We start from the raw sequence: 21,704 nt of genomic DNA, 5'->3' as shown, positions 1-21,704 counted from the left end.
TCACTTGAACCCGGGAGGCGGAGTTTGCAGTGAGCCGAGATCGTGCCACTGCCCTCCAGCCTGGGCGATAGAGTGAGACTCCATCTCAAAAAAAAAAAAAAAGAAACAATATAGAGATAGTACATAAAAGGTGAGATAAATGGGGACTGCTAAGGTTATAAAAGTAAAACTAGTGAAATATCTTAGTGATTGGGAATGGAAACTAGTTCTAGGTAATAAATTATTTGGAAAATAAATCAGAGTGTTACCTCAGATCTTCAGTAAATAGCAGGCTCTACTAAATAGGAAAATATTGGTAATAAAAAGAAGAAAAATATTCTAAAGTTGTCTGAATGAGAAAAAAAGGGCAGCATATAAGCTGCAAATATACATATATATTTAGAAAAAAATAACACAAATGATGCATAAAGAAGTCTAATTATCAACTGGAAATCAGAAATAGAAACAGGCGATTGCTGAAGACATTCAGTAAAATGTGATAGTCCATGATGAGAAAGGTTACTGAAAGAAAACAAAACAAATCCAGTATTCCGTCTATTAAATACCAACGTGGTCCAGGCGTGGTGGCTCACACCTGTAATTCAACATTTTGGGAGGCCGAGACAGAAGGATTGCATGAGCCCAGGAGTTCGAGACCAGCCTGGGCAACGTAGAAGGACACTGTCTCTACAATAAAAAAAAAAAAAAAAAGAAAGAAAAAAATTAGCTGGGCATAGTGGCATGCACCTGTAGTCCCAGCTACTCGGGAAGCTGAGACAGCAAGATCGCTTGAGCCTGGGAGTTAGTGGTTGCAGTGACCCATGATCACACTACTGTATTCCAGCCTGGGAAACAGAGCAAGATCCCATCTATATGTATGTGTAGATAGATAAATACACACACACACATACATATATATGTATCAATATATACCCTAACTTGGGATATTATCTATTGGTTATGTCATTTCATTTAAGAAAAAATTGTAAAGCTAGGGCAATTTCAAATAGGGTAACTAAACAATGAAAGTAAGAGAGCTAAAAGATGACTTACTAAATCTAATCAAGAAAAATAGGAAAAAAAAAAACCCTTTAAGATATAATCACATTTTTACCTATAAAAATTTTTATATAGCATAGGCTATACGTAAAAGAACTAAGTAACTTTAAAAAATAAATATATAATTTCCCACTTATAAAATAACTAGTTGTAAGAATTAGATAACATATGTAAAGCACTAGGGCCATATCTGACATTGAATATATTAAATAAATGTTCATCCCTTCTTCCCCTTAAAAAATATGGAAGAAAGAAAACTGAAGAATGGGGCCTGGACATGGTGGTTCACATCTGTAATCCCAGCACTTTGGGAGGCCACAGTGAGCAGATTGTTTGAGCTCAGAAATTTGGGACCAGCCTGGGCAACATGGCGAAACCCTATCTCTACAAAAAATACAAAAATTAGTTGGACGTGGTGGTATGCAAGTATAGTCCCAGCTACTAAGGAGGCTGAGGTGAGAGGACTGCTTAAGCTCAAGGGGCTGAGGCTGCAGTGAGCTGAGATCATGCCACTGCACTCTGACCTGGGTGTGGAGTGAGACTTTGTCTCTAAATAAATAGCCACAAGAGAATACTGGACTAGATGACTAGATTTAACATGTCACGAACCCAGTATGTCCACTTTTTTTTTTTTTTTGAGACGCAGTCTCGCTCTGTCGCCCAGGCTGGAGTGCAGTGGCCCGATCTCCGCTCACTGCAAGCTCTGCCTCCCGGGTTCACGCCGTTCTCCTGCTTCGGCCTCCCGAGTAGCTGGGGCTACAGGCGCCCGCCACCACGCCTGGCTAATTTTTTTTGTATTTTTAGTAGAGATGGGGTTTCACCATGTTAGCCAGGATGGTTTTGATCTCCCTACCTCATGATCTGCCCGCCTCGGCCTCCCAAAGTGCTGGGATTACAGGCGTGAGCCACCGAGCCTGGCCCCCCGGAATGTCCACTTTTAAGGACATAAAGAGCTCAGACTAATCCTTTCAATTTGCTTAAGGGGAGTTTAATAAATACTTTTTATTTTCACACACTATCAGGCAAGTGATTTAAGTTCTGTGGATATATATCAATTAACAGATTTAAAAGGATACATAGTTCAAATTTAAATAGTTCATGTCCCATTAATCTAGTAGACATCAAAAATGGAACAGCCCTTTTAGAGAAAAAAAGAAAAACATAGCATATTTCGCTTGATTTTTGTGACATTTAGAGGGTAAGAGAGTAAGACCCTGTCTCAAAAATAAAAAATAAAAAGTAAAGAACAGAAAGAATGGAAATGTTGGAGAGAGAGGCATTGGACTCAGAAAAAAATGAAGAGTATTTCAAGTCTTATTTTATATAATCCTATGTTTACCTTTGTGACAGTGATGAAATCTGGTCCAAAGAACACACTTTTTACTCCTTCAACCCTAAATAACTGCCTGCAAAAAAAGAAAAAATAAGAGATATTAAAATGCTTGATTATGGAAAAGTTTAAACATACACAAAAGTAGAGAAAAGTAAAAAATTATCCACATATCCTTTGCAGCTTTAACAATTATCAACTCATGGCCAATTTTGTTTTATATTCCTACTCTACGATTTACCAATCCCACTCCTAGTTATTTACCCAAAAGAAATAAAAACTCATGCCCCACAAAGACTTCTACATAAATCTTTATAGCAGCTTCATTTAAAATAGCCACACATACAGAAAAATAAGGAAATGTCCATCACCTGGTGAATGAATAGACTGCTATATCTATACTATCAATCATTCATTCGACAAATATTTGACACCTACTAAGTGCCAGGCACTGCACTAAGCACTAAACAGACTATTTTCTTTTTTTTTTTTTTTCTCTTTTGAGACAGAGTCACCCTCTGTGGCCCAGGCTGGAGTGCAGTGGTGAGATCTTCGCTCATTGCAACCTCCACCTCCTGGGTTCAAGCGATTTTCCTGCCTCAGACTCCCAAGTAGCTGGGATTATAGGCACCCGCCATCACACCCAGCTAATTTTTGTATTGTTAGTAGAGACAGGGTTTCACCACATTGGCCAGGCTGGTCTTGAACTCCTGACTTCAGGCGATCCACCTGCCTTGGCCTCCCAAAGTGCTGGGATTACAGGCATGAGTCACCACACCTGGCCTAAACACACTATTTTCAAAAGACTAACTTGAAAAGAGATTTTGCCAACTGAACATCTGACAGAAATAATCTCTAACTAATCTATAACTGAATTAATTGGGGCTTTTTTACTTTTACTTTTAAATACAAAATATGAACTCATTCTTGATGTAAATGTTTCAAACAATAAAATTTAAATGCCCCTTGACCACCCCTACCAAATCCTGTTATCAGTTTCGTGTGTATTCTTCCAGATCTTTTTGTCAGTGCATTTGTTGTTCTGTGGTTTTTGCTTTTATATACATAGTATCATATTGGACTCACTGTTCTGCAAGTTGCTTTCTCCACTTGTATGTCTCAGATGTCTTTCTATGACAGTAAATACATCCCTGCACGTATCTTGGGCACATGTGCAAGTAACTTCTAGGGTAGGGTTTTTAAAACCCAGTAGTGAGTTGTGGAATCATGTATGTAGCGACAGGGTTTTATTTAATAAAATAAAACAGAACAACAAAAAGAGATGAAGAAAGGAAATTTAAGAATCTATTATCTATTGTAAGGGTGAAAAAAGAGTGAAAACTATCCCATCAAACATTTGTATCTCATGCATACACACACATAATCTAAAACACTTTTTACTGTGACTTACATCAAAAAAGTACGAAAAACAGCCTGTAATCCCAGTACTTTGGAAGCCGAGAAGGACAGAACACTTGAGCTCAGGAGTCTGAGACCAGCCTGAGCAACATGATGAGACCTAGTCTCTACAAAAAATACCAAATTTAGCCAGGTGAGGTGGCATGTGCCTATAGTCCCAATTACTAGGGAGGCTAAGGCAGGAGAATAGCTTGAACCCAGGAGGTGGAGGTTGCAGTGAGCCAAGATCACGCCATCGCACTCCAGCCTGGGCAACAAAAGTGAAACCTTATCTCAAAAAATAAATAAAAAGTAAAAAATAAAATATGAAAAACAAACACTCTAAGGTATATTCTGAGAAGTGGTATGTTTAAGTAAAAAAAAAGTACCTATTAATTATAAATTTTAAAAACGATTCCAGAGCTTAGCAAATCCCTAGGTTCCTTAAATGAGACATATAAAATGGCTGTATGTATAGAAATAGTTACCTAAGCTCTGTTTTCCGAGTATCCCTGGCAATCAGATTGAGGCTTCAGTTCCCCAAAATTTCAACTGATGCTGACTGACTCTAATATTCTTTATTATTAACTTCTCTAACTATCAGTTAAAAAGAGGTTCATCCCAACAATTTTATCATTTGTGCTTTTTTTTTTTTTTTTTTGAGACAGTCTCGCTCTGTCACCCAGGCTGGAATGCAGTGGCGCTATCTCGGCTCACTGCAAGCTCCACCTCCTGGGTTCATGCCATTCTCCTGCCTCAGCCTCCTGAGTAGCTGGGACTACAGGCGCCTGCCACCACGCCCGGCTAATTTTTTGTATTTTTAGTAGAGATGGGGTTTCACTGTGTTAGCCAGGATGGTCTCGATCTCCTGACCTCGTGATCTGCCCACCTTGTCCTCCCAAAGTGCTGGGATTACAGGCATGAGCCACCACGGCCAGCCCTGTTCTTTATCATCTCTAACATACAGTAGTCCCCCCTTATCCTCAGGGGATCCATTCCAATGCCCCCAGTGGATCCCTGAAACTACACATAGTATTGAACCCTGCAAGTATTATGTTTTTTTCTCTCTATATATATACCTATGATAAAGTTCAATTTATAAATTAGGCACAATAAGAGATTAACAACTGATAATAAAATAGAACAATTATAACAATATGCCAGCAATATGCCAGCATCACTACTTTAAGAGATGGCTTCTAAGTGACCAATGATGCAGCGAGGGCGGTGGGGGGTTCAGCAGGGGGAGGGCACAGGCAGACAGTGTATATGACATGGATACACTGGAAAAGGGATAATTTATGCCCTGGGGAGGACAGAACAAGATTTCACCATGCTACTCAGAAGAGCAGCACAATTTAAAACTGATGAATTGTTTATTTCTGGAATTTTCCATTTAATATTTTTAGACTACGGCTCATCTTGGGTAACTGAAATCAGGGAAAGTGAAACCACAGATAAGGGGGGACTACTGGTTTAAACATGCCTTTATCTGGTGAATTTTAAAACTGTCCCCACTGACTAGTTTTCATTTATAGTTCTGAATAGAGTATTTCAGACATTATTCCATCTTGAAAGAACTACAAATTCAACAACCCTTATGAATAAAATAAGCAAGTTCTCATTATAAAAATCGGATTTTTTAAGATCTGAAATGGAAATTTACCATATTTATCAATTTGATGAATATTTTTCCTAAGTAAAAATATAAGTTTTTATTTATTCATGCTATAGATCTCTCAAATATATCACTCTTCAGGAGAAAATTTTTTTAATATCAACTCTCATTTTTCTTTTCTTTTTTGAGAAAGGGTCTCACTCTCTCGCCTAGGCTGGAATGCAGTGCACAATCATGGCATCACAGCTCACAGTTTCCTTAACCTCCTGGGTTTAAGTGCTGCTCCCACCTCAGCCTCCCTAGTAGCTGGGACTACAGACACATACCACCACACTTGGTTAATTTTTTTATTTTTTGTAGACAGGGTTTCACCATGTTGCCCAGGCTGGTCTCCAACTCCTGAGCTCAAGTGATCCCCGCCTCCTCAACATTTTTGGGTTTTTTTGAGACAGGGTCTCACTCTGTTGCCCAGGCTGGAGTGCAGTGGCACCATCATGGCTCACTGCAGCCTCAACCTCCCAGGCTCAAGCGATCCTCCCATCTCAGCTTTCTGAGTAGCTGACACCAGAGGTACACACCATCACACCCAGCTAAATTTGTGTGTGTGTGTGTATGTGTGTGTGTGGTAGAGATGGGTGTGTGTGTGTGTGTGTGTGTGAGAGATGGGTGTGTGTGTGTGTGTGTGTGTGTGTGTGAGAGATGGGTGTGTGTGAGATGGGTGTGTGTGTGTGTGTGTGTGTGTGTGTGTGTGTGTGTGTGTTAGAGATGGAGTCTCTCTATGTTGCCCAGGCTGGTCTCAAACTCCTGGACTCAAGCAATCCTCCCACTTCGGCCTCCCAAAATGTTAGGATTACAGGTGTGAGCCACTGCAACAGGCCTTATTTTGTGTGTGTGTGTGTGTGTATGTGTGTGTGTGTGTGGTAGAGATGGGGTGTGTGTGTGGTAGAGATGGGGTATGGGGGTGTGTGTGTGTGTGTGTGTGTGTGTGTGTGTGTGTGTGTTAGAGATGGAGTCTCTCTATGTTGCCCAGGCTGGTCTCAAACTCCTGGACTCAAGCAATCCTCCCACTTCGGCCTCCCAAAATATTAGGATTACAGGTGTGAGCCACTGCAACAGGCCTTATTTTTTTTTTAATCTCTCATCTGAAAAGAAGTTATTCTCTACACTTAAAAAAAAATGCAGTGCACATAGAAATGCAATAGTTAAATAAAGTTGTCTTAACCCCAAAGTCAGTTATTTATGTTTCCTGGTAAAAGCAAATGAAAACAGTAATATACCTAGCCAGAGGAGAGCGAAATGCTGCCGCTGGGGTGGGAAAATCCATGGTCCTTGTCTCAAGAACTGGTTTTCCTGGTATAAACTTTAAGCTGTTTGGATTTGGGGTATCTTGTGTTTGAATAAACATGTATCTCACTAAAAAAGAAAAAGAAGAAAATGTTATTCTAGAAAAAACAGTTAACAAGTTTATGGACTATGAAGTGCTCATTTGCAGAGAATCAGAATAAGAAAAACTGGGGAAAAACCCAAGGCTTCATTGCCCTGACAAAGCATTTATAAAGATAAGAAAGAAATATATCACCATACAGCTGGGCGCGGTGGCTTACACCTGTAATCCCAGCACTTAGGGAGGCCGAGGCGGGTGGATCACGAGGTCAGGAGTTCAAGACCAGCCTGGCCAAGATGGGGAAACCTCGTCTCTACTAAAAATACAAAAATTAGCCAGGCTTGGTGGCGGGTGCCTGTAATCCCAGCTACTTGGGAGACTGAGGCAGAGAATTGCTTGAACCTTGGAGGTGGAGGTTGCAGTGAGCCGAGATTGCACCACTGCACTCCAGCCTGGTGACAGAGTGAGACTGTGTCTCAAAAAATATATATACATATCAAGATATTTAAGTGCATATAGTTTTCTACTAATACTCTGTTTTTTTGTTTTTTGGGTTTTTTTTTTTTTTTTTTGAGACAAGGTCTTGCTCTGTTGCCCAGGCTGGAGTGCAGTGGCACAATCACGGTTCACTACGACCTCAAATTCCAGGGCTCAAGCAATCCTCCTACATAAGCCTCAAAAGTAGCTGGGACTACAGGCATGCACCATCACACCTAGTTAATATTTGTACTTTTTTGCAGAGACAGGGTCTCACGCTATTGCCCAGACTGGTCCCAAATTCCTGGACTCAAACAATCCTCCCACCTCAGCCTTCGAAAGTGTTGGGATTAGAGCGTGACCACTGTGCCCAGCCAATACTCTGATTATTTAAATAGTTGTGTTATGAAACAGATTCCAGAAATAGTAAACACTTAAGTCTTATACATATTCATAATTCAGGAGTCCTATATATATTCTATTTGGTGACTTTGTACCAATGGCTATCATAATCATAGATCACTTATTGCTGACATTAATATAGTAAAATGCTACATGCTCTTCTTTCCAAAGTGCCACCATTATTTTAAAGACAATAAAGTTAGCAATTTGTAATAGTAATAATAAATAGTCATTGTGTGCTTATTATATGCCAAATACAGGGTCAAAGCCTTTTTTTTTTTTTTTTTTTTTTTGAGGCAGAGTCTCGCTCTGTCGCCCAGGCTGGAGTGCAGTGGCACCATCTCGGCTCACTACAAGCTCCGCCTCCCAGGTTCACACCATTCTCCTGCCTCAGCCTCCCGAGTAGCTGGGACTACAGGCACCCACCGCCACACCTGGCTAATTTTTTCTGTATTTTTAGTAGAGACGGGGTTTCACTGTGCTAGCCAGGATGGTTTTGATCTCCTGACCTCATGATCTGCCCGCCTTGGCCTCACAAAGTGCTGGGATTACAGGCGTGAGCCACCGCACCCAGCCAAAGGCTTTTTTAAAAAAAATTTTGTGGAGGTGGAGTCTCCCAATGTTGCTCAGGCTGGTCTCAAACTCCTGGCCTCAAGTGATCCTTCTACCTTGGTCTCCCAAAGTAAAGTGCTGGGATTACAAGTGTAAGCCATCATGTCCAGCTCTGGGGCCAAGTGCTTTATTTATTTATTTTTAATTTTTTTTTTTTTTGAGATGGAGTTTCGCTCTTTCCCCCAGGCTAGAGTGAAGTGGCACAATCGTGGCTCATTGCAACCTCCGCCCCCCAGGTTCAAGTGATTCTCCTGCCTCAGCCTCCTGAGTAGCTGGGATTACAGGCATGCACCACCATGCCCGGCTAATTTTTGTATTTTTAGTAGAGACAGGGTTTCACCATGTTGGCCAGGCTGGTCTCAAACTCCTTGCCTCGAGTGATCCACCTACCTCAGCCTCCCAAAGTGTTGGGATTACAGGCATGAGCCACTGTGCCTGGCCCAAGTGCTTTAAATGTATTTATGCCTTTAACAACCCTGTAAAGAAGGAGCTCTTATTCCCATTCTACAAATGAAGACATGGAGGCTTAGAGATATTAATTAAGTTGCCTAATGGTACAGTAAGTAACATAACAAAATACAACATAAGCAAGAATCTATGCAAATTACTTCCTGGAATATTTAAAAGATATCTTTTTTGTTTGTTTCGAGACAAGGACTCACATTGTACCCAAGCTAGAGTGCAGTGGCACAATCTTGGCTCACTACAACCTCTGCTTTCTGGTTTCAAGAGATTCTCATGCCTCAGCTTCCCAAGTGGCTGGAACTACAGATGTGCACCACCACACTCAGCTAATTTTTGAATTTTTTGTAGAGACGGGGTTTCACCATGTTGGCCAGGCTGGTCCTGAACTCCTGGCCTCAAGTGATCCACCCACCTCAGCCTCCCAAAGTGCTAGGATTAAAAGCGTGAGCAACTGTGCCTAGCCTAAAAGATATCTTTACAGACTCTTCTTTTTTTGAGATTGAGTCTCGCTTTGTCGCCCAAGCTGGAGTGCAGTGGCATGATCTCGGCTCACTGCAACCTCTGCCTCCCAGGTTCAAGCAATTCTCCTGCCTCAGCCTCCTGAGTAGCTGAGATTACCAGCATGCACCACCATGCCCAGCTAATTTTTGTATTTTTAGTAGAGACGAGGTTTCACCATGTTGGCCAGGCTAATCTCGAACTCCTGACCTCAGGTGATCCGCCTGCCTTGGCCTCCCAAAATGCTGGGATTACAGGCATGAGCCACTGTGCCCGCCAACTCTTTTCTTATAGTATCTTTTTTCTAGGACCATGATTAGATTGAGAATGGATTCACTAAAGCAATAAAGAGATAACACAATCTTTAATTTCCTACCTTGCTATTATGACAACAGCTTGCAGGACAAAAGGACAGCACTGGCATTTTAATAGTTTTAAAACTATTAAACAGATCTGATTATTCATTATGAAAATGATCCTTCTGGCAGGGGGCAGTGGCTCATGCCTGGAATCCCTGCACTTTGGGAGGCCGAGGCGGGTGGATCACGAGGTCAGGAGTTCGAGACCAGCCTGGCCAACACGGTGAAACCCCACTTCTACTAAAAAAATACAAAAATTAGCCAGACGTGGTGGCATCTGCCTGTAATCCCAGCTACTCAGGAAGCTGAGGCAGGAGAATCGCTTGAACCCGGGTTGCAGTGAGCTGAGATCCTGCCATTGCACTCCAGCCTGGGCAATAGAGAGAGACTAGGTCTCAAAAAAAAAAAAGAAAAAAGAAAAGAAAAAAAAATGAATTTTCTGGCCAGGCGTGGTGGTTCACGCCTATAATCCTAGCACTTTGGGAGGCCAAAGCGGGAGGATCACCTGAGGTCAGGAGTTCCAGACCAGCCTGGCCAACATGGTGAAACCCCGTCTCTACAGGGGTTTTATAGATGTAAGGGTACTTTGTAAAGGTATTTGTAAAAATACAAAAATTAGCCAGGCGTGGTAGTGTGCTCCTGTAATCCCAGCTACTTAGGAGGCTGAGGCAGGACAATCACTTGAACCTGGGAGGCGGAGGCTGCAGTGAACCAAGACTGCGCCATTACACTCCAGCATGGGTAACACAGCGAGGCTCCATCTCAAAAAAAAAAAGAAAGAAAGAAAATGAACCTTCTGGGTAAAAAGAAATCCTCCATCTTACAGCAGTATATTCAAATAGATTGACAATACCATATAACAATTAAAATTTATTCAGTGCCTAGCCAGGCACAGTGGCTCATGCCTATAATCCCAGCACTTTGGGAGGCCAAGGCAGGCGGATCACCTGAGGTCAGGAGTTCAAGAACAGCCTGGTCAACATGGTAAAACCCTGTGTCTACTAAAAATACAAAAATTAGCCAGGCATGGTGATGTGCGCCTGTAATCCCAGCTACTCAGAAGGCTGACGCAGGAGAATTGCTTGAACCCGGGAGGGGAGGTTGCAGTGAGCCAAGATCCAGCCACCACGCACTCCAGCCTGTGAGACATAGTGAGACTCTGTCTCAAAAAAAAAAAAAAAAAAAAAAAAAAAAAAAATTATTCAATGCCTATCATGTGCTGGGCAGGGTGCTAAGCACTTTACATGTATTATATCATTTAATCCTTACATCCTTTCAATGAGGTACTATTTTTATCTTATTTTATAATAAGGAGACTAAAGGTCACTCAGCTACTAAGTGACAGAGCCAGGATTCAAAGCTGGACAATTTTCTAGGTGCTGACTTTCTTAGCCACCATACATATTGCTAATCCTTATCTAACATTGCCAAGCATAATAGGAAAACACATTTAAGATCAGTCTTCCTGTTCTAATTTTCACATCACCTATTTTAGGAGAGAGAATATCAAAAAGCAACAGTTTTATTTTAAATTTGAAAGAGTTTAAATTTGGCAAAACATATGGTTAGTACAAAAATGCTTTTCTTAGTCATTACGGAAAGGGTTCTAATTTGACAACTGAGAGTCATTTTTGCACTTTGCCATACAGTTCCAGCTAGCTGAAGTTAAACCATTTCATGGATAAAGAAAAAAATTGGAAGTGAACTCCCATACATTTTGTTTAAGTCCTTTTTCTAATTAGACAACCAGACAATTCCTAAAAAATGAAAAACTAGCCACAATGTCCAAGTACTTCATTTAAAATATGCATATTTCTAGTAAGACATTCTTCTGAAAATCTGTGTTATAAGGGAATGATTTTTCAATGACACATTAAAGAAAGGGCTGCCAACACTTTCTGTAAATAATCTTCCAACTCTGGCCCTGAACCAATCACTTCTTGCAGCTTGTATTAATAACTTATTGCTAACCAAAATCTGCACACGGTACTCTACCAATATTTGAAGAATTAAATCTGGCTTCAACTGGGTGCATCAGCTCACACCTATAATCCCAGCACTTTGGGAGGCCAAGGAAGGAGGATCACTTGAGGGCAGAAGTTCGAGACCAGCCTGGGCAACAGAGATCCTGTCTCTACAAAAAAATACAAAAATTGGTCAGTTGTGGTGGCATATGCCTGTAATCCCAGCTATACAGGAGGCTGAGGCAAGAGGATTGCTTGAGCCCAGGCAGTAGAAGATGCAGTGAGCCAAGACAAAAAAAAAAAAAAATCTGGCTTTATTCTACTCAATCAATTTGAGAAAACTACACCTGCAGAAAGCAAAATTTTTAGAAATCCTTGAGGGTAAAAACTACAAATGCAAAATAAAAAGTCACGTAAGAGCATACACTCTATACTGTCTAAAGTAGAAAGTATGAAAATGAATGACATCATCAAAGAACTTTTTACTTTTGACAATAAATAAACCTATTACTAAAAAACTAATTGAGGCTGGGCACAGTGGCTCACGCCTATAATCCCAGCACTTTGGGAGGCTGAGCCAGGCAGGTTACTTGAGCTCTGGAGTTCAAGACCAGCCTAGGTAACGTAGTGAAACCTCGTCTCTACAAAAAATATGAAAATTAGCTGGGTGTGTAGGTACACACCTGTAGTACCAGCTACTTGGGAGACTGAGGTGGGAGGATGGCTGGAGCCCAGGAGGTGGAGGTTACAGTGAGCCAAGATCACACCACTGCACTTCAGCCTGGGCAACATAGTGAGACCCTGCCTCAAAAACAAACAAAAAAAACACCTAATTTGAATAGGTATTTAACAAAATCATTACAATTATAATCTCAATTGGGTTTAATTTGGTATTTCAAAAATGACTCCCAGGTCCATCATCCAGAAAGATGCTCATGAAAATGTCATGAGAGTTACAACAGGAAACAGAACAGAATGATAAAAAATATTTCTTCCTTTTTTTTTTTTTTGAGACAGTGTCTCACTCTGCTGCCCAGGCTGAAGTGCAGTGGCATGATTACAGCTCACTGCAGCCTCGACCTCATAGGCTCAAGTGATTCTCCCACCTCAGCCTCCTGAGTAGCTAGGACTACAGGTGTGCACCACCAAGCCCAGATAATTTTTGTATTTTTTTGTAAAGACAGGGTTTGACCATGTTGCTGAGGCTGGTCTCGAACTTTTTGGGCTCAAGGGATCTGCCCGCCTCAGCCTCTCAGTGTTGGGATTACAGGCAGGAGCCACCATGCCAGCCTATTTCTTCCTATTATGTTTGGTACTAAAAGGTACCTAAGGAGGTAGATGTAAACTCCCCCAAAATACAGATTAGTGGTGCTTAAAGTCAATATCAATGACTAAAATTAATGGGTTTCCTACTTGAAAAGCCTATATGACCACATATTTCAGTCCTACAAAGTTTAAAAGTCCAATTAAAGTGGTTTAATCAGCTGAGTTACTCAGTATTTACAATATTTATATCTAAACTATTCTGTGATTCAAGCAGTCAGGCAAGCCTGCAGGAAAGTGTTCCTCTTCTGGCCCCTGGCTACAGAAGGGGTAAGGTCTACCCTGATTTAACTCATGCCCTTAGCCAGAATCAGCCAGAGTATGGCCACAGGAATGTGTTCAAGCTAGCAATGGAAAGGAGAGGCTGAATTTATATGCTTACAGCTCCATAACACATATAGGTATACATTTACATACATACACATACGCAGACACACATACCCTCTCCCCTTAAACTTCCCTAACTCTACATTACAGTCATCACACTTCAAATTATTTTAAATCATATCTATTTCCAAAATTAAAGAAAATCAAAGTATATACCTTGTTAACAATCAAGATTATTAACAAAACCATAGTAATTAATTTTGACAAAAAAGTTTTTCTTTTTTTTGAATGTAATTTTGTACTACATTCAAAATCCTGTGTTCTAAGGTCTGGATGAAAGCCAGAAATTTACTAATTTTAAGGGTATTCTTATCCAAAAAAAGGAAAGCAGTAGCTTTAAATACATAGAATTCTTTGAAACACAATCCCCATTTGAAACTTCTTTTTGAGACAGGGTCCCACTCTGTCACCCAGGCTGGAGGCACAGTGGTGTGATCATGGCTCACTGCAAGCTTGAACTCCTGGGCTAAAGGGATTCTCCCATCTCAGCATCCCAAGCAGCTGGGACTACAGGTGTGCGCCACCATACCCAGCTAATTTTTTGTATTTTTTATAGAGACAGGGTTTTGCTGTGTTGCCCAGGCTGGTCTCAAACTCCTGGGCTCAAGCGATCAACCTGCCTCAGCCTCTCAAAGCACTGGGATTACAGGCATGAGCCACCACACCCAGTCAGATTTTAACTTTTATAATATCTTCATTTTGGAAATCATTTATTGAGCAACTCTTGTGTTGCAGGGGATGTGTTATACGAGATACTGAGATTTCATAGATCTACTGGACAATGTCCTTGCAAATACATTTTCTACTTAGAAGCCTATAAGAAAAATATAGCTTTTTTTCCTATATTCTTTCTATAGGCTTCTAAATAGAAAATATACAAATTCTCATCTTTTATGATCCACAAAATCCTAGCACAGTTCCATTAGTTTCTGAAACACAATTGCTATAAAAGAGGTGAAATTTTACCTGTGTTACAAAAGGCTGCAGGTAGTGGGAAAAGTGGTCGTTGTACAAATTGATGCAGAGGCTGTTTCTTAATGGTGTATGGCTTCTTCAACATATGACAGAACCTACATTTAAAAGCACATAATGAATGACATTTTAAGAGCTCTAATCTTTTAAAGTTGGTTTCTACTTCTCATGTATAAAAAAGACCTATGTAAAATTTAAGCATAACCAGCAATAGAAATAACTGACTTTTCATCTTCCATCTACATTATTTCCACTTACTTAGGCAAGCAATATCTACAAACAATTCAAAATCAGGTAGAGCTCAAATGGAAATTCCTAGCCTTGATAACTGGGTGTGCATAGGATAATATAACATCCAGGTATAAGAAAAAGAATTGGGCTGGGCGCGGTAGCTCATGCCTGTAATCCCAGCACTTTGGGAGGCCGAGACATGTGGATCACCTGAGGTTGGGAGTTCAAGACCAGCCTGACCAACATGGAGAAACCCCATCTCTACTAAAAATACAAAATTAGCCGGGCGTGGTGGCACATGCCTGTAATCCCAGCTACTCAGGAGGCTGAGGCAGGAGAATCGCTTGAACCCGGGAGGCAGAGGTTGCGGTGAGCCAAGATCATGCCATTGCACTCCGGCCTGGGCAACAAGAGTGAAACTCTGTCTCAAAAAAACAGAAACAGAATTGTATCTACATTAGTAATTTATAATCCATAGTCCCAGACTCTTGGTTATGCATGAAGGAAGCAAATAACTATAAGCTTTTTTATTTTTTTAAAAAATTTAGAATTAGGCAATAGAGTCACATGGTTCAAAACTGATAAGGGAAAAAAGCATATACAGTGAAAGCCTCCCTCCTTTCCTGTCCCTTACCATGCTTCCCTCTCTCAAGATAACCTATATTACTTGTTTTGAAAAGTATTTCAATACTTCAAAAAATCTAACAGAGAGTATACTATTGGGCCGGGGGTGGTGGCTCACGCCTGTAATGCCAGCACTTTGGGAGGCCAAGGCGGGTGGATCACCTGAGGTCAGGAGTTCAAGGCCAGTCTGGCCAACATGGTGAAACCCCATCTCTACTAAAAATACAAAAAATAGCTGGGAGTGGTGGCAGGCACCTGTAATCCCAGCTACTCGGGAGGCTGAGGCAAAGGAATCGCTTGAACCCGGGAGGCGGAAGTTGCAGTGAGCCAAGATCGTGCCACTGCACTCCGGCCTGGCCCAATGAGCAAGACTCCGTTTCCAAAAAAAAAAAAAGATACTATTGTCCTTTTTGTTTTTGAGATGGAGTCTCGCTGTTGTTGACCCAGGCTGGAGTGCAATGGCGCAATCTCAGCTCTCTGCAACCTCCGTCTCCCGGGTTCCAGCAATTCTCCTGCCTCAGCCTCCCGAGTAGCTGAGATTACAGGTGCCCACCACCATGCCCGGCTAATTTTTGTATTTTTTAGTAGAGACGGGGTTTCACCATGTTGGCCAGGATGGTCTCAAACTCTTGACCTCAGGTGATCCACCCGTATTGGCCTCCCAAAGGGCTGAGACTGCAGGTGTGAGACACCGCGCCTGGCCCGTCCTTTTTTTTTTTGAGACTGAGTCTCACTTTGTCGCCCAGGATGGAGTGCAGTGATGTGATCCCTCCCGGTTTACTGCAAACTCCACCTCCTGGGTTCAAGCGATTCTCTTGCCTCAGCCTCCCTAGTAGCTGGGATTACAGATGAACACCATCACACCCAGCTAATTTTTATATTTTTAGTAGAGACAGGGTTTCACCATGTTGGCCAGGCTGGTCTCAAACTCCTGACCTCAAGTGATCCACCTGCCTTGGCCTCCCAAAATGCTGAGATTACACAGCCAACAATCTTGATCATGCTTTTCGTGTTTTGTTTTGAGACAGAGTCTTGTTCTGTCACCCATGCTGGAGTACAATGGCGTGATCAGGGCTCACTGCAGCCTCAACATCCTAGGCTCAAGTGATCCTCCCACCTCAGCCTCCCAAGTAGGTGACACTACAGGTGTATGCCACCATGCCCAGCTAGTTTTTTTTTTACTTCTGGTAGAGATGTATTAACACTATGTTGTTCAGGCTGATCTCCAGCTCCTGGCTCAAGTAATCCTCCCACTTTGGCCTCCCAAAGTGCTGGGATTACAGGCATGAGCCACCATGCCCTGCCTTTTATATGTTTTTTGGATGGAAACATATTAACCCAGTGTTGTAACTTCACTTCACTTTGTTTTTTCTTTTTTTTTGTGAGACGGAGTCTTGCTCTGTCGCCCAGGATGGAGTGCAGTGGCACGATCTTGGCTGACTGCAACCTCCGCCTCCTGGGTTCAAGCAATTCTCTGCCTCAGCCTCCCAAGTAGCTGGGATTACAGGTGCCCACCACCATGACCTGCTAATTTTTGTATATTTAGTAGAGACAGGGTTTCACCATCTTGGCCAGGCTGGCCTTGAACTCCTGACCTCGTGATCTACTCGCCTTGGCCTCCCAAAGTGCTGGGATTACAGGTGTGAGCCACCGCGCCCAGCCTCTAACTTTACTTCACTCTTACAGAGAAAACTTAATTGACTATTTGTGATGGCTTTGACAAACTGAAAACAAAGGAAGAAAAGGAAAGCAAATATGACTGGAAAAGGAAGTAAAAGGAGACTTTAATAGCGAAAATTCTTAAAATCCTAATGCAATTTACTTTAAAATCCAGTTTACTTGAAAATACCATTGCTATCCATTACAACTGCCACTTCATAGAGCCATGGAAAAATTTTAAGCACAGGAGTCATTTATAATGGCCAATGGGTTCGCTTTGCCCACTGTCCAGATACTGCTAACTCATGAAGACAGGGGATTTGCAATAAAGAGTTTAATTCACACGGAGCCAGCTGAAAGGGAGACTGGAGTAGTACTCAGTCTCTCTGGATCTGAGGCTAGGGGGTTCCAAGGATAGATTGGCAGGCCAGGGAACGGGTGTTGCTGATTGGTTGGGGATGCAATCATAGGGGTGTGGAAAATGATCCTCCTGAGTGCTCAGTCCGTTGGTGGGTGGGGCCACAGGACCAGTCAGAAATGCAAAAACCTGAAAAGGCTAATCCTAGGTTCTACAAGAGTGATGTTTTCTGCAGGAGTAATTGGGGAAGTTGCAACTCTTATGACCTCCAGAATAACGGCTGGTAATCATTTACATCTACACCTTAGCAGAATTCAGGCTCCTCTCGTCCTCCAAATCTGGTGGTCTTTCATTAGCTTTATAAAGGTGTTTAATTTTGGGAAAGGGCTATTATCATTTAAACTATAAACTAAATGTCTCCCAAAGTTAGCTCGGCCCAAGCCCGGGAGTGGGCAGTCTAGAGGTTAAAGGCAAAATGGTGGTTGGTTAGAACGGTCTTTCACTGTCATAATTTTCTGTTAAAATTTTTTGCAAAGGCAAAAATTGTTTGTGATCGTACACAAGATCACATTTCTCTATTTTCTGCTTAAAATAGGCAAGAAGCAACAGGGGCTGTCATTTTTTTCTCTCTCTCACAAAACTGGAATTCTTCTTGCGGAAAAGAATGAGTGGACACCAATTAAGTATTAATAGAATACAGATGAACTGTTTCCTACCTTCGGTAACCTTTATATTCCATTGATAAGACTACTTTACTAGGATACTGTGGGACTGTAACCCATAGAGTTTCTTAGATGCTATTGGAGACATAAAAGGACTGGCACTGAGGATTCAAGAGAACAATGGAATCAACACTGAATGAGAATCAAATAATCTGTGAAGTCCTGACTGCCACTCCCCACACTAGCTTCAAACAGTGTTGATCACAGTAAGAGCTGTCACCACTTTATTTATTTATTTTGAGATGGAAATAATCTCGCTTTTCTCGCTCTGTCACCCAGGCTGAAGTGCAGTGGCGTGATCTTGGCTCACTGCAACCTCCACCTCCCTGGTTCAAGCAATTCCCCTGCCTCAGCCTCCCGAGTAGCTGGGATTACAGGCACACACCACCACGCCTGGCTTTTTTTTTTTTTTTTTGTATTTTTAGTTTCACCATGTTGGCCAGACTGGTCTTGAACTCCTGACCTCAGCCAATCCGTCCAGCTTGGCCTCCAAAAGTGCTGGGATTACAGGCGTAAGCCACCGCGCCCGGCACACCCCTTTAAATTATATGAATCTATTACAGCACTCATGACTGTCATTATTTGTTAATATATTTTTCTTGCTATACTGCATACTCATTAAGGGGAAAAACTATCTTCATTTCTAGCTGCTAGCACAATGGCCTCAGCTCTTCATCTCTACAATGAGATTAGTTTCGCAGCTACCTCATAATCCAGAGAATCCATGTAAAGTGCTTAAACCAGTGCCAGGCCATGTAGTAAGTGCTCAATAAATGGCAGCTGCTACCATTATTTAACTGGTGCCCAATAATTACTAATTGAGTGAAGTTCAAGGTTTGGGGTAAAAATGCCTTTTTCTATAGCTCAGTATCTAAATCTGTGAATGCTGTGGAATTTGGAAATAGACTAGAAGAATAATATTCTTGTCCCTTCAGCCCAGGGAAAAGGCAGCAGAATGAACAAAGAGGAAGCACATTCCAACATACAGGTTTAAAGTCTTGTTGTTTTTAAAGAGTGGATTACATTATTCAAGGAAGTCATCTACTCAAACACTGGAGGTAACTAACAAAAAATTCTACCAACTTAAATCTTTTTAGGATATACATTTAAACTTCAAGAGCACCATTAACACTAAAATGTCTAATACTCAAGAGGGCAAACTCTCCGTAGGCCATTTTCTCCAGACGTAAAATTAAGGTACACCTACATAAATGTCCTCTTGGCAATGTTCACAGAAGTCTTTGAAAGGTGAAACTCAAAGGTACGGCTCAGGGAAGGGGAAAAAACAAGGGAACAGAGTGGGCTTAATGGTGGTGGGTGCAGGGAATCTAGGGGTCTGGATTCTCGTCGGAATTCCATCACTTAGAAACTATGTGACCTTGGACATGTCACCTCCTCTTTCAGGGCCTTACTGGGAAAATGAGGAAACGAGACAAGGTATTTTCTTCCCTTCTGTGTGACATTCTGATTCTGTGTTTAGAAGAGGAGGGAATGCACCTGGTAGAGGGCCTGGGGGCGGGAGAGGCACACGATTTTAAAACAGCTCCTCCGTTCTAGCTCTACAGCCAGTCTCTACAAGCTTCTGTACCGCAGGGACTCAAGCACTGGGTCTCTGAGCCTGAGAAGAAGCTCCAGAGGGTCCGCCCGGATTAGGCCACAGAAGCGCCGAGCTCCCGCACGGACAGCCACACACCTCAGGGCTTAACCCCAACTGCGGCGACAGGGCGGACCCGCCGGCTCCATCAGATGCACTACCCACCCGCCTCGAGAGAGGGTCTGCAAGGCGGCGACCGCTCAGCTGGCTAAGCCCAGCGGCAAGCCTATTCGGAGCTCCAGGCTCGTCACCTACCGCCTGCGCAGCCCGGCGGCAACAGCCGCAGCTCCCCAGCCCCGCCTGGCCGTCGCCGCCATCTTAGTCCGGAGTGCCCAGGGGCCTCCCCGACAGAACCACGAAAGATCTGCGCAGCCGCAGGCTGGCTGGTAGCTGGGCGGGGACCGGGAAGAGCCCACCCTACCGGCTGCGGGCGGCCCTGCTGCGGATAAGTGCGGTGGCCTACGCGCCCGCCGAGGATTGCAGACTACTGCGTCACCCTGACCAAGAGAGGCCGGGCAAACCTTTGCTGTTTACGCCGGCGCCTGGTTAATTCACGCAGCACTTTGAACGCATGCGTGTTTCCGTACTTTGCTTTCCCTGTTGCTGGGTTTTTAGCTGGTGCTGGTGCTGCGATTGCGAATGCTGTTTCCCGTGCCTAAACCTGACCCATTTCCTCCTGTAGGACCCTACTCAGTCTCCAGGCCCAGCTCAGTGACTGCCCCCAAAGACTCCCTGGAGCATTCTTTCTAAAAGGTTCTCGCATTTCTCCTGTCCTTTTCCCACGGGTCTGATGTGGAACTGTGTCTAACCCTCCCTCATAGCTGTGCTTGTCGGCTGCTACTTGGTCATCTTGGACCAACCCGCACAGAGGACGTGTCTGGTACAGTGCTGCCCTTCTCTGGATTAACATGAGAGTTGACTAGTTTCCAGGGCAGAGTGCCAAAGCCCATTAACTATTCTTCTAGAACCTTCCTGGAGTATTCAGTTTTCTCTAGGACAATGGTTCTCAAAGTGCGGACTAGGGGCCAAAAAAAGCAGGAGAACACGTTATAAATGGACGTTAGAACATGTTAGAAATCCTGGGCCCCACTTTATACTTACTGAGGCACAATATAGGTGGGGACTAGAAATCTTTTTGTTGTTTTTGTTTTGTTTTGTTTTTTCTAGAGACAGGGTCTATCTCTGCTGTCCAGGCTGGAGAGCAGGAATGCGATCATAGCTCACCAAAACCAACTCCTGGGCTCAAGTGATTCATCCTTCAGCCTCAGCCTCCCAAAGCACTGGGATTACAGGTGTGAGCCACCGTACCTGGCTATTTTTAGTAGCAGTAGTAGTAGTATTTTTGTAGAGAAGAGGTCTCCCTATGTTGCCTGGGCTGCTCTTGAACTCTGCTGGCCTCAAGTGATCCCTCTCGCCTGGGCCTCCAAAGGCTCTTAGGTTACCTCACCCTGTCTAGTAGTGTTTTAACAAACCCTTCCCAGGATTCTGATCCCAGCTAAAATTTGAGAATTACTGTCCTGGAAGACAGAGGACTGGTTTCCAGAATGGAAACAGCACACCTGTTGTTGAACAGGTTGAGGCCACACCCAAGACAACCCTAGTAATTTCTATGGCCCGCAGACACATCTAAGAGGGTGGGTGGGTTTCAGGCCTGCAGCTCGCCCCTGCCTGGACACAGTGGGCTGTGCCTCCTACCAGTTTGGTTCACTTCCCAATGCTGCATACTTGCTTTTAACCACTAGTGGTCTTCCCCCATCCAACCCCCTGCCCACCGCCACAACACACACACCCATTCTAGACCGCAAGGCAGGCCAAGGCTCTCTTTTTGACACTCAATCAAAAATAAAATGTGGCTCTTCCACCTTGGAACAATCGTTCTTCTCAGACTTCAATTTTTCCCTCTCTTATGGATTCCTTATCATAAGAAAAATCCTGCCGTGCCCCAAATCCTCTTCCACTCTCTTTTCTTCCCTTCAGAACCAAGTAGCTTAAAAAAATTGTCTGCACTGTTAGTCTCTAGTTTTTCACTTCCCACTCCTCAAACCCCTGAAACGAGGCTTCTGTGTCCAACCATTCCTAGGGCCTGCTCTAGTCAAACCACCCATAGCCTCTGTGCTACTGTGTCCAGAATTGGTGGGTTCTTGGTCTCGCTGACTTCAAGAATGAAGCCACGGACCCTCATGGTGTTACAGTTCTTAAAGATGGTGTGTCCGGAGTTTGTTCCTTCAAATGTTCAGATGTGTCTGGAGTTTGTTTCTTCTGGTGGGTTCATGGTCTTGCTGACTTCAG

General features: G+C 42.9%; 1 protein-coding gene across 3 annotated transcripts in view; it reads right to left on the bottom strand.

Moving 5' to 3' along the window:
• NFU1 (NFU1 iron-sulfur cluster scaffold) overlaps positions 1-21,276 on the bottom strand; it is a 41,903-nt gene extending 20,627 nt beyond the window's left edge. The window contains exons 1-5 of one of the 3 annotated variants that reach the window (XM_063648610.1): positions 19,671-19,747; positions 14,761-14,879; positions 14,222-14,325; positions 6,662-6,797; positions 2,378-2,444 (exon numbers count right to left, since the gene is read on the bottom strand). In XM_063648610.1, coding sequence (XP_063504680.1) covers positions 2,378-2,444; positions 6,662-6,797; positions 14,222-14,315 — 297 coding nt within the window. In that variant the 5' untranslated portion in view covers positions 14,316-14,325; positions 14,761-14,879; positions 19,671-19,747. Of the gene's footprint in view, positions 1-2,377; positions 2,445-6,661; positions 6,798-14,221; positions 14,326-14,760; positions 14,880-19,580; positions 19,601-19,670 lie in introns of those variants that run through there. The other 2 variants (XM_054476325.2, XM_063648611.1) reach the window with 2 other exon arrangements.
• Between the last annotated feature and the right edge of the window lie 428 nt (positions 21,277-21,704).

Source organism: Pongo pygmaeus, chromosome 12 (genome assembly GCF_028885625.2).
Source record: "Pongo pygmaeus isolate AG05252 chromosome 12, NHGRI_mPonPyg2-v2.0_pri, whole genome shotgun sequence".
In the NCBI taxonomy this organism is placed as follows: domain Eukaryota; kingdom Metazoa; phylum Chordata; class Mammalia; order Primates; family Hominidae; genus Pongo; species Pongo pygmaeus.
This window is presented reverse-complemented; position numbering and strand designations above follow the sequence as displayed.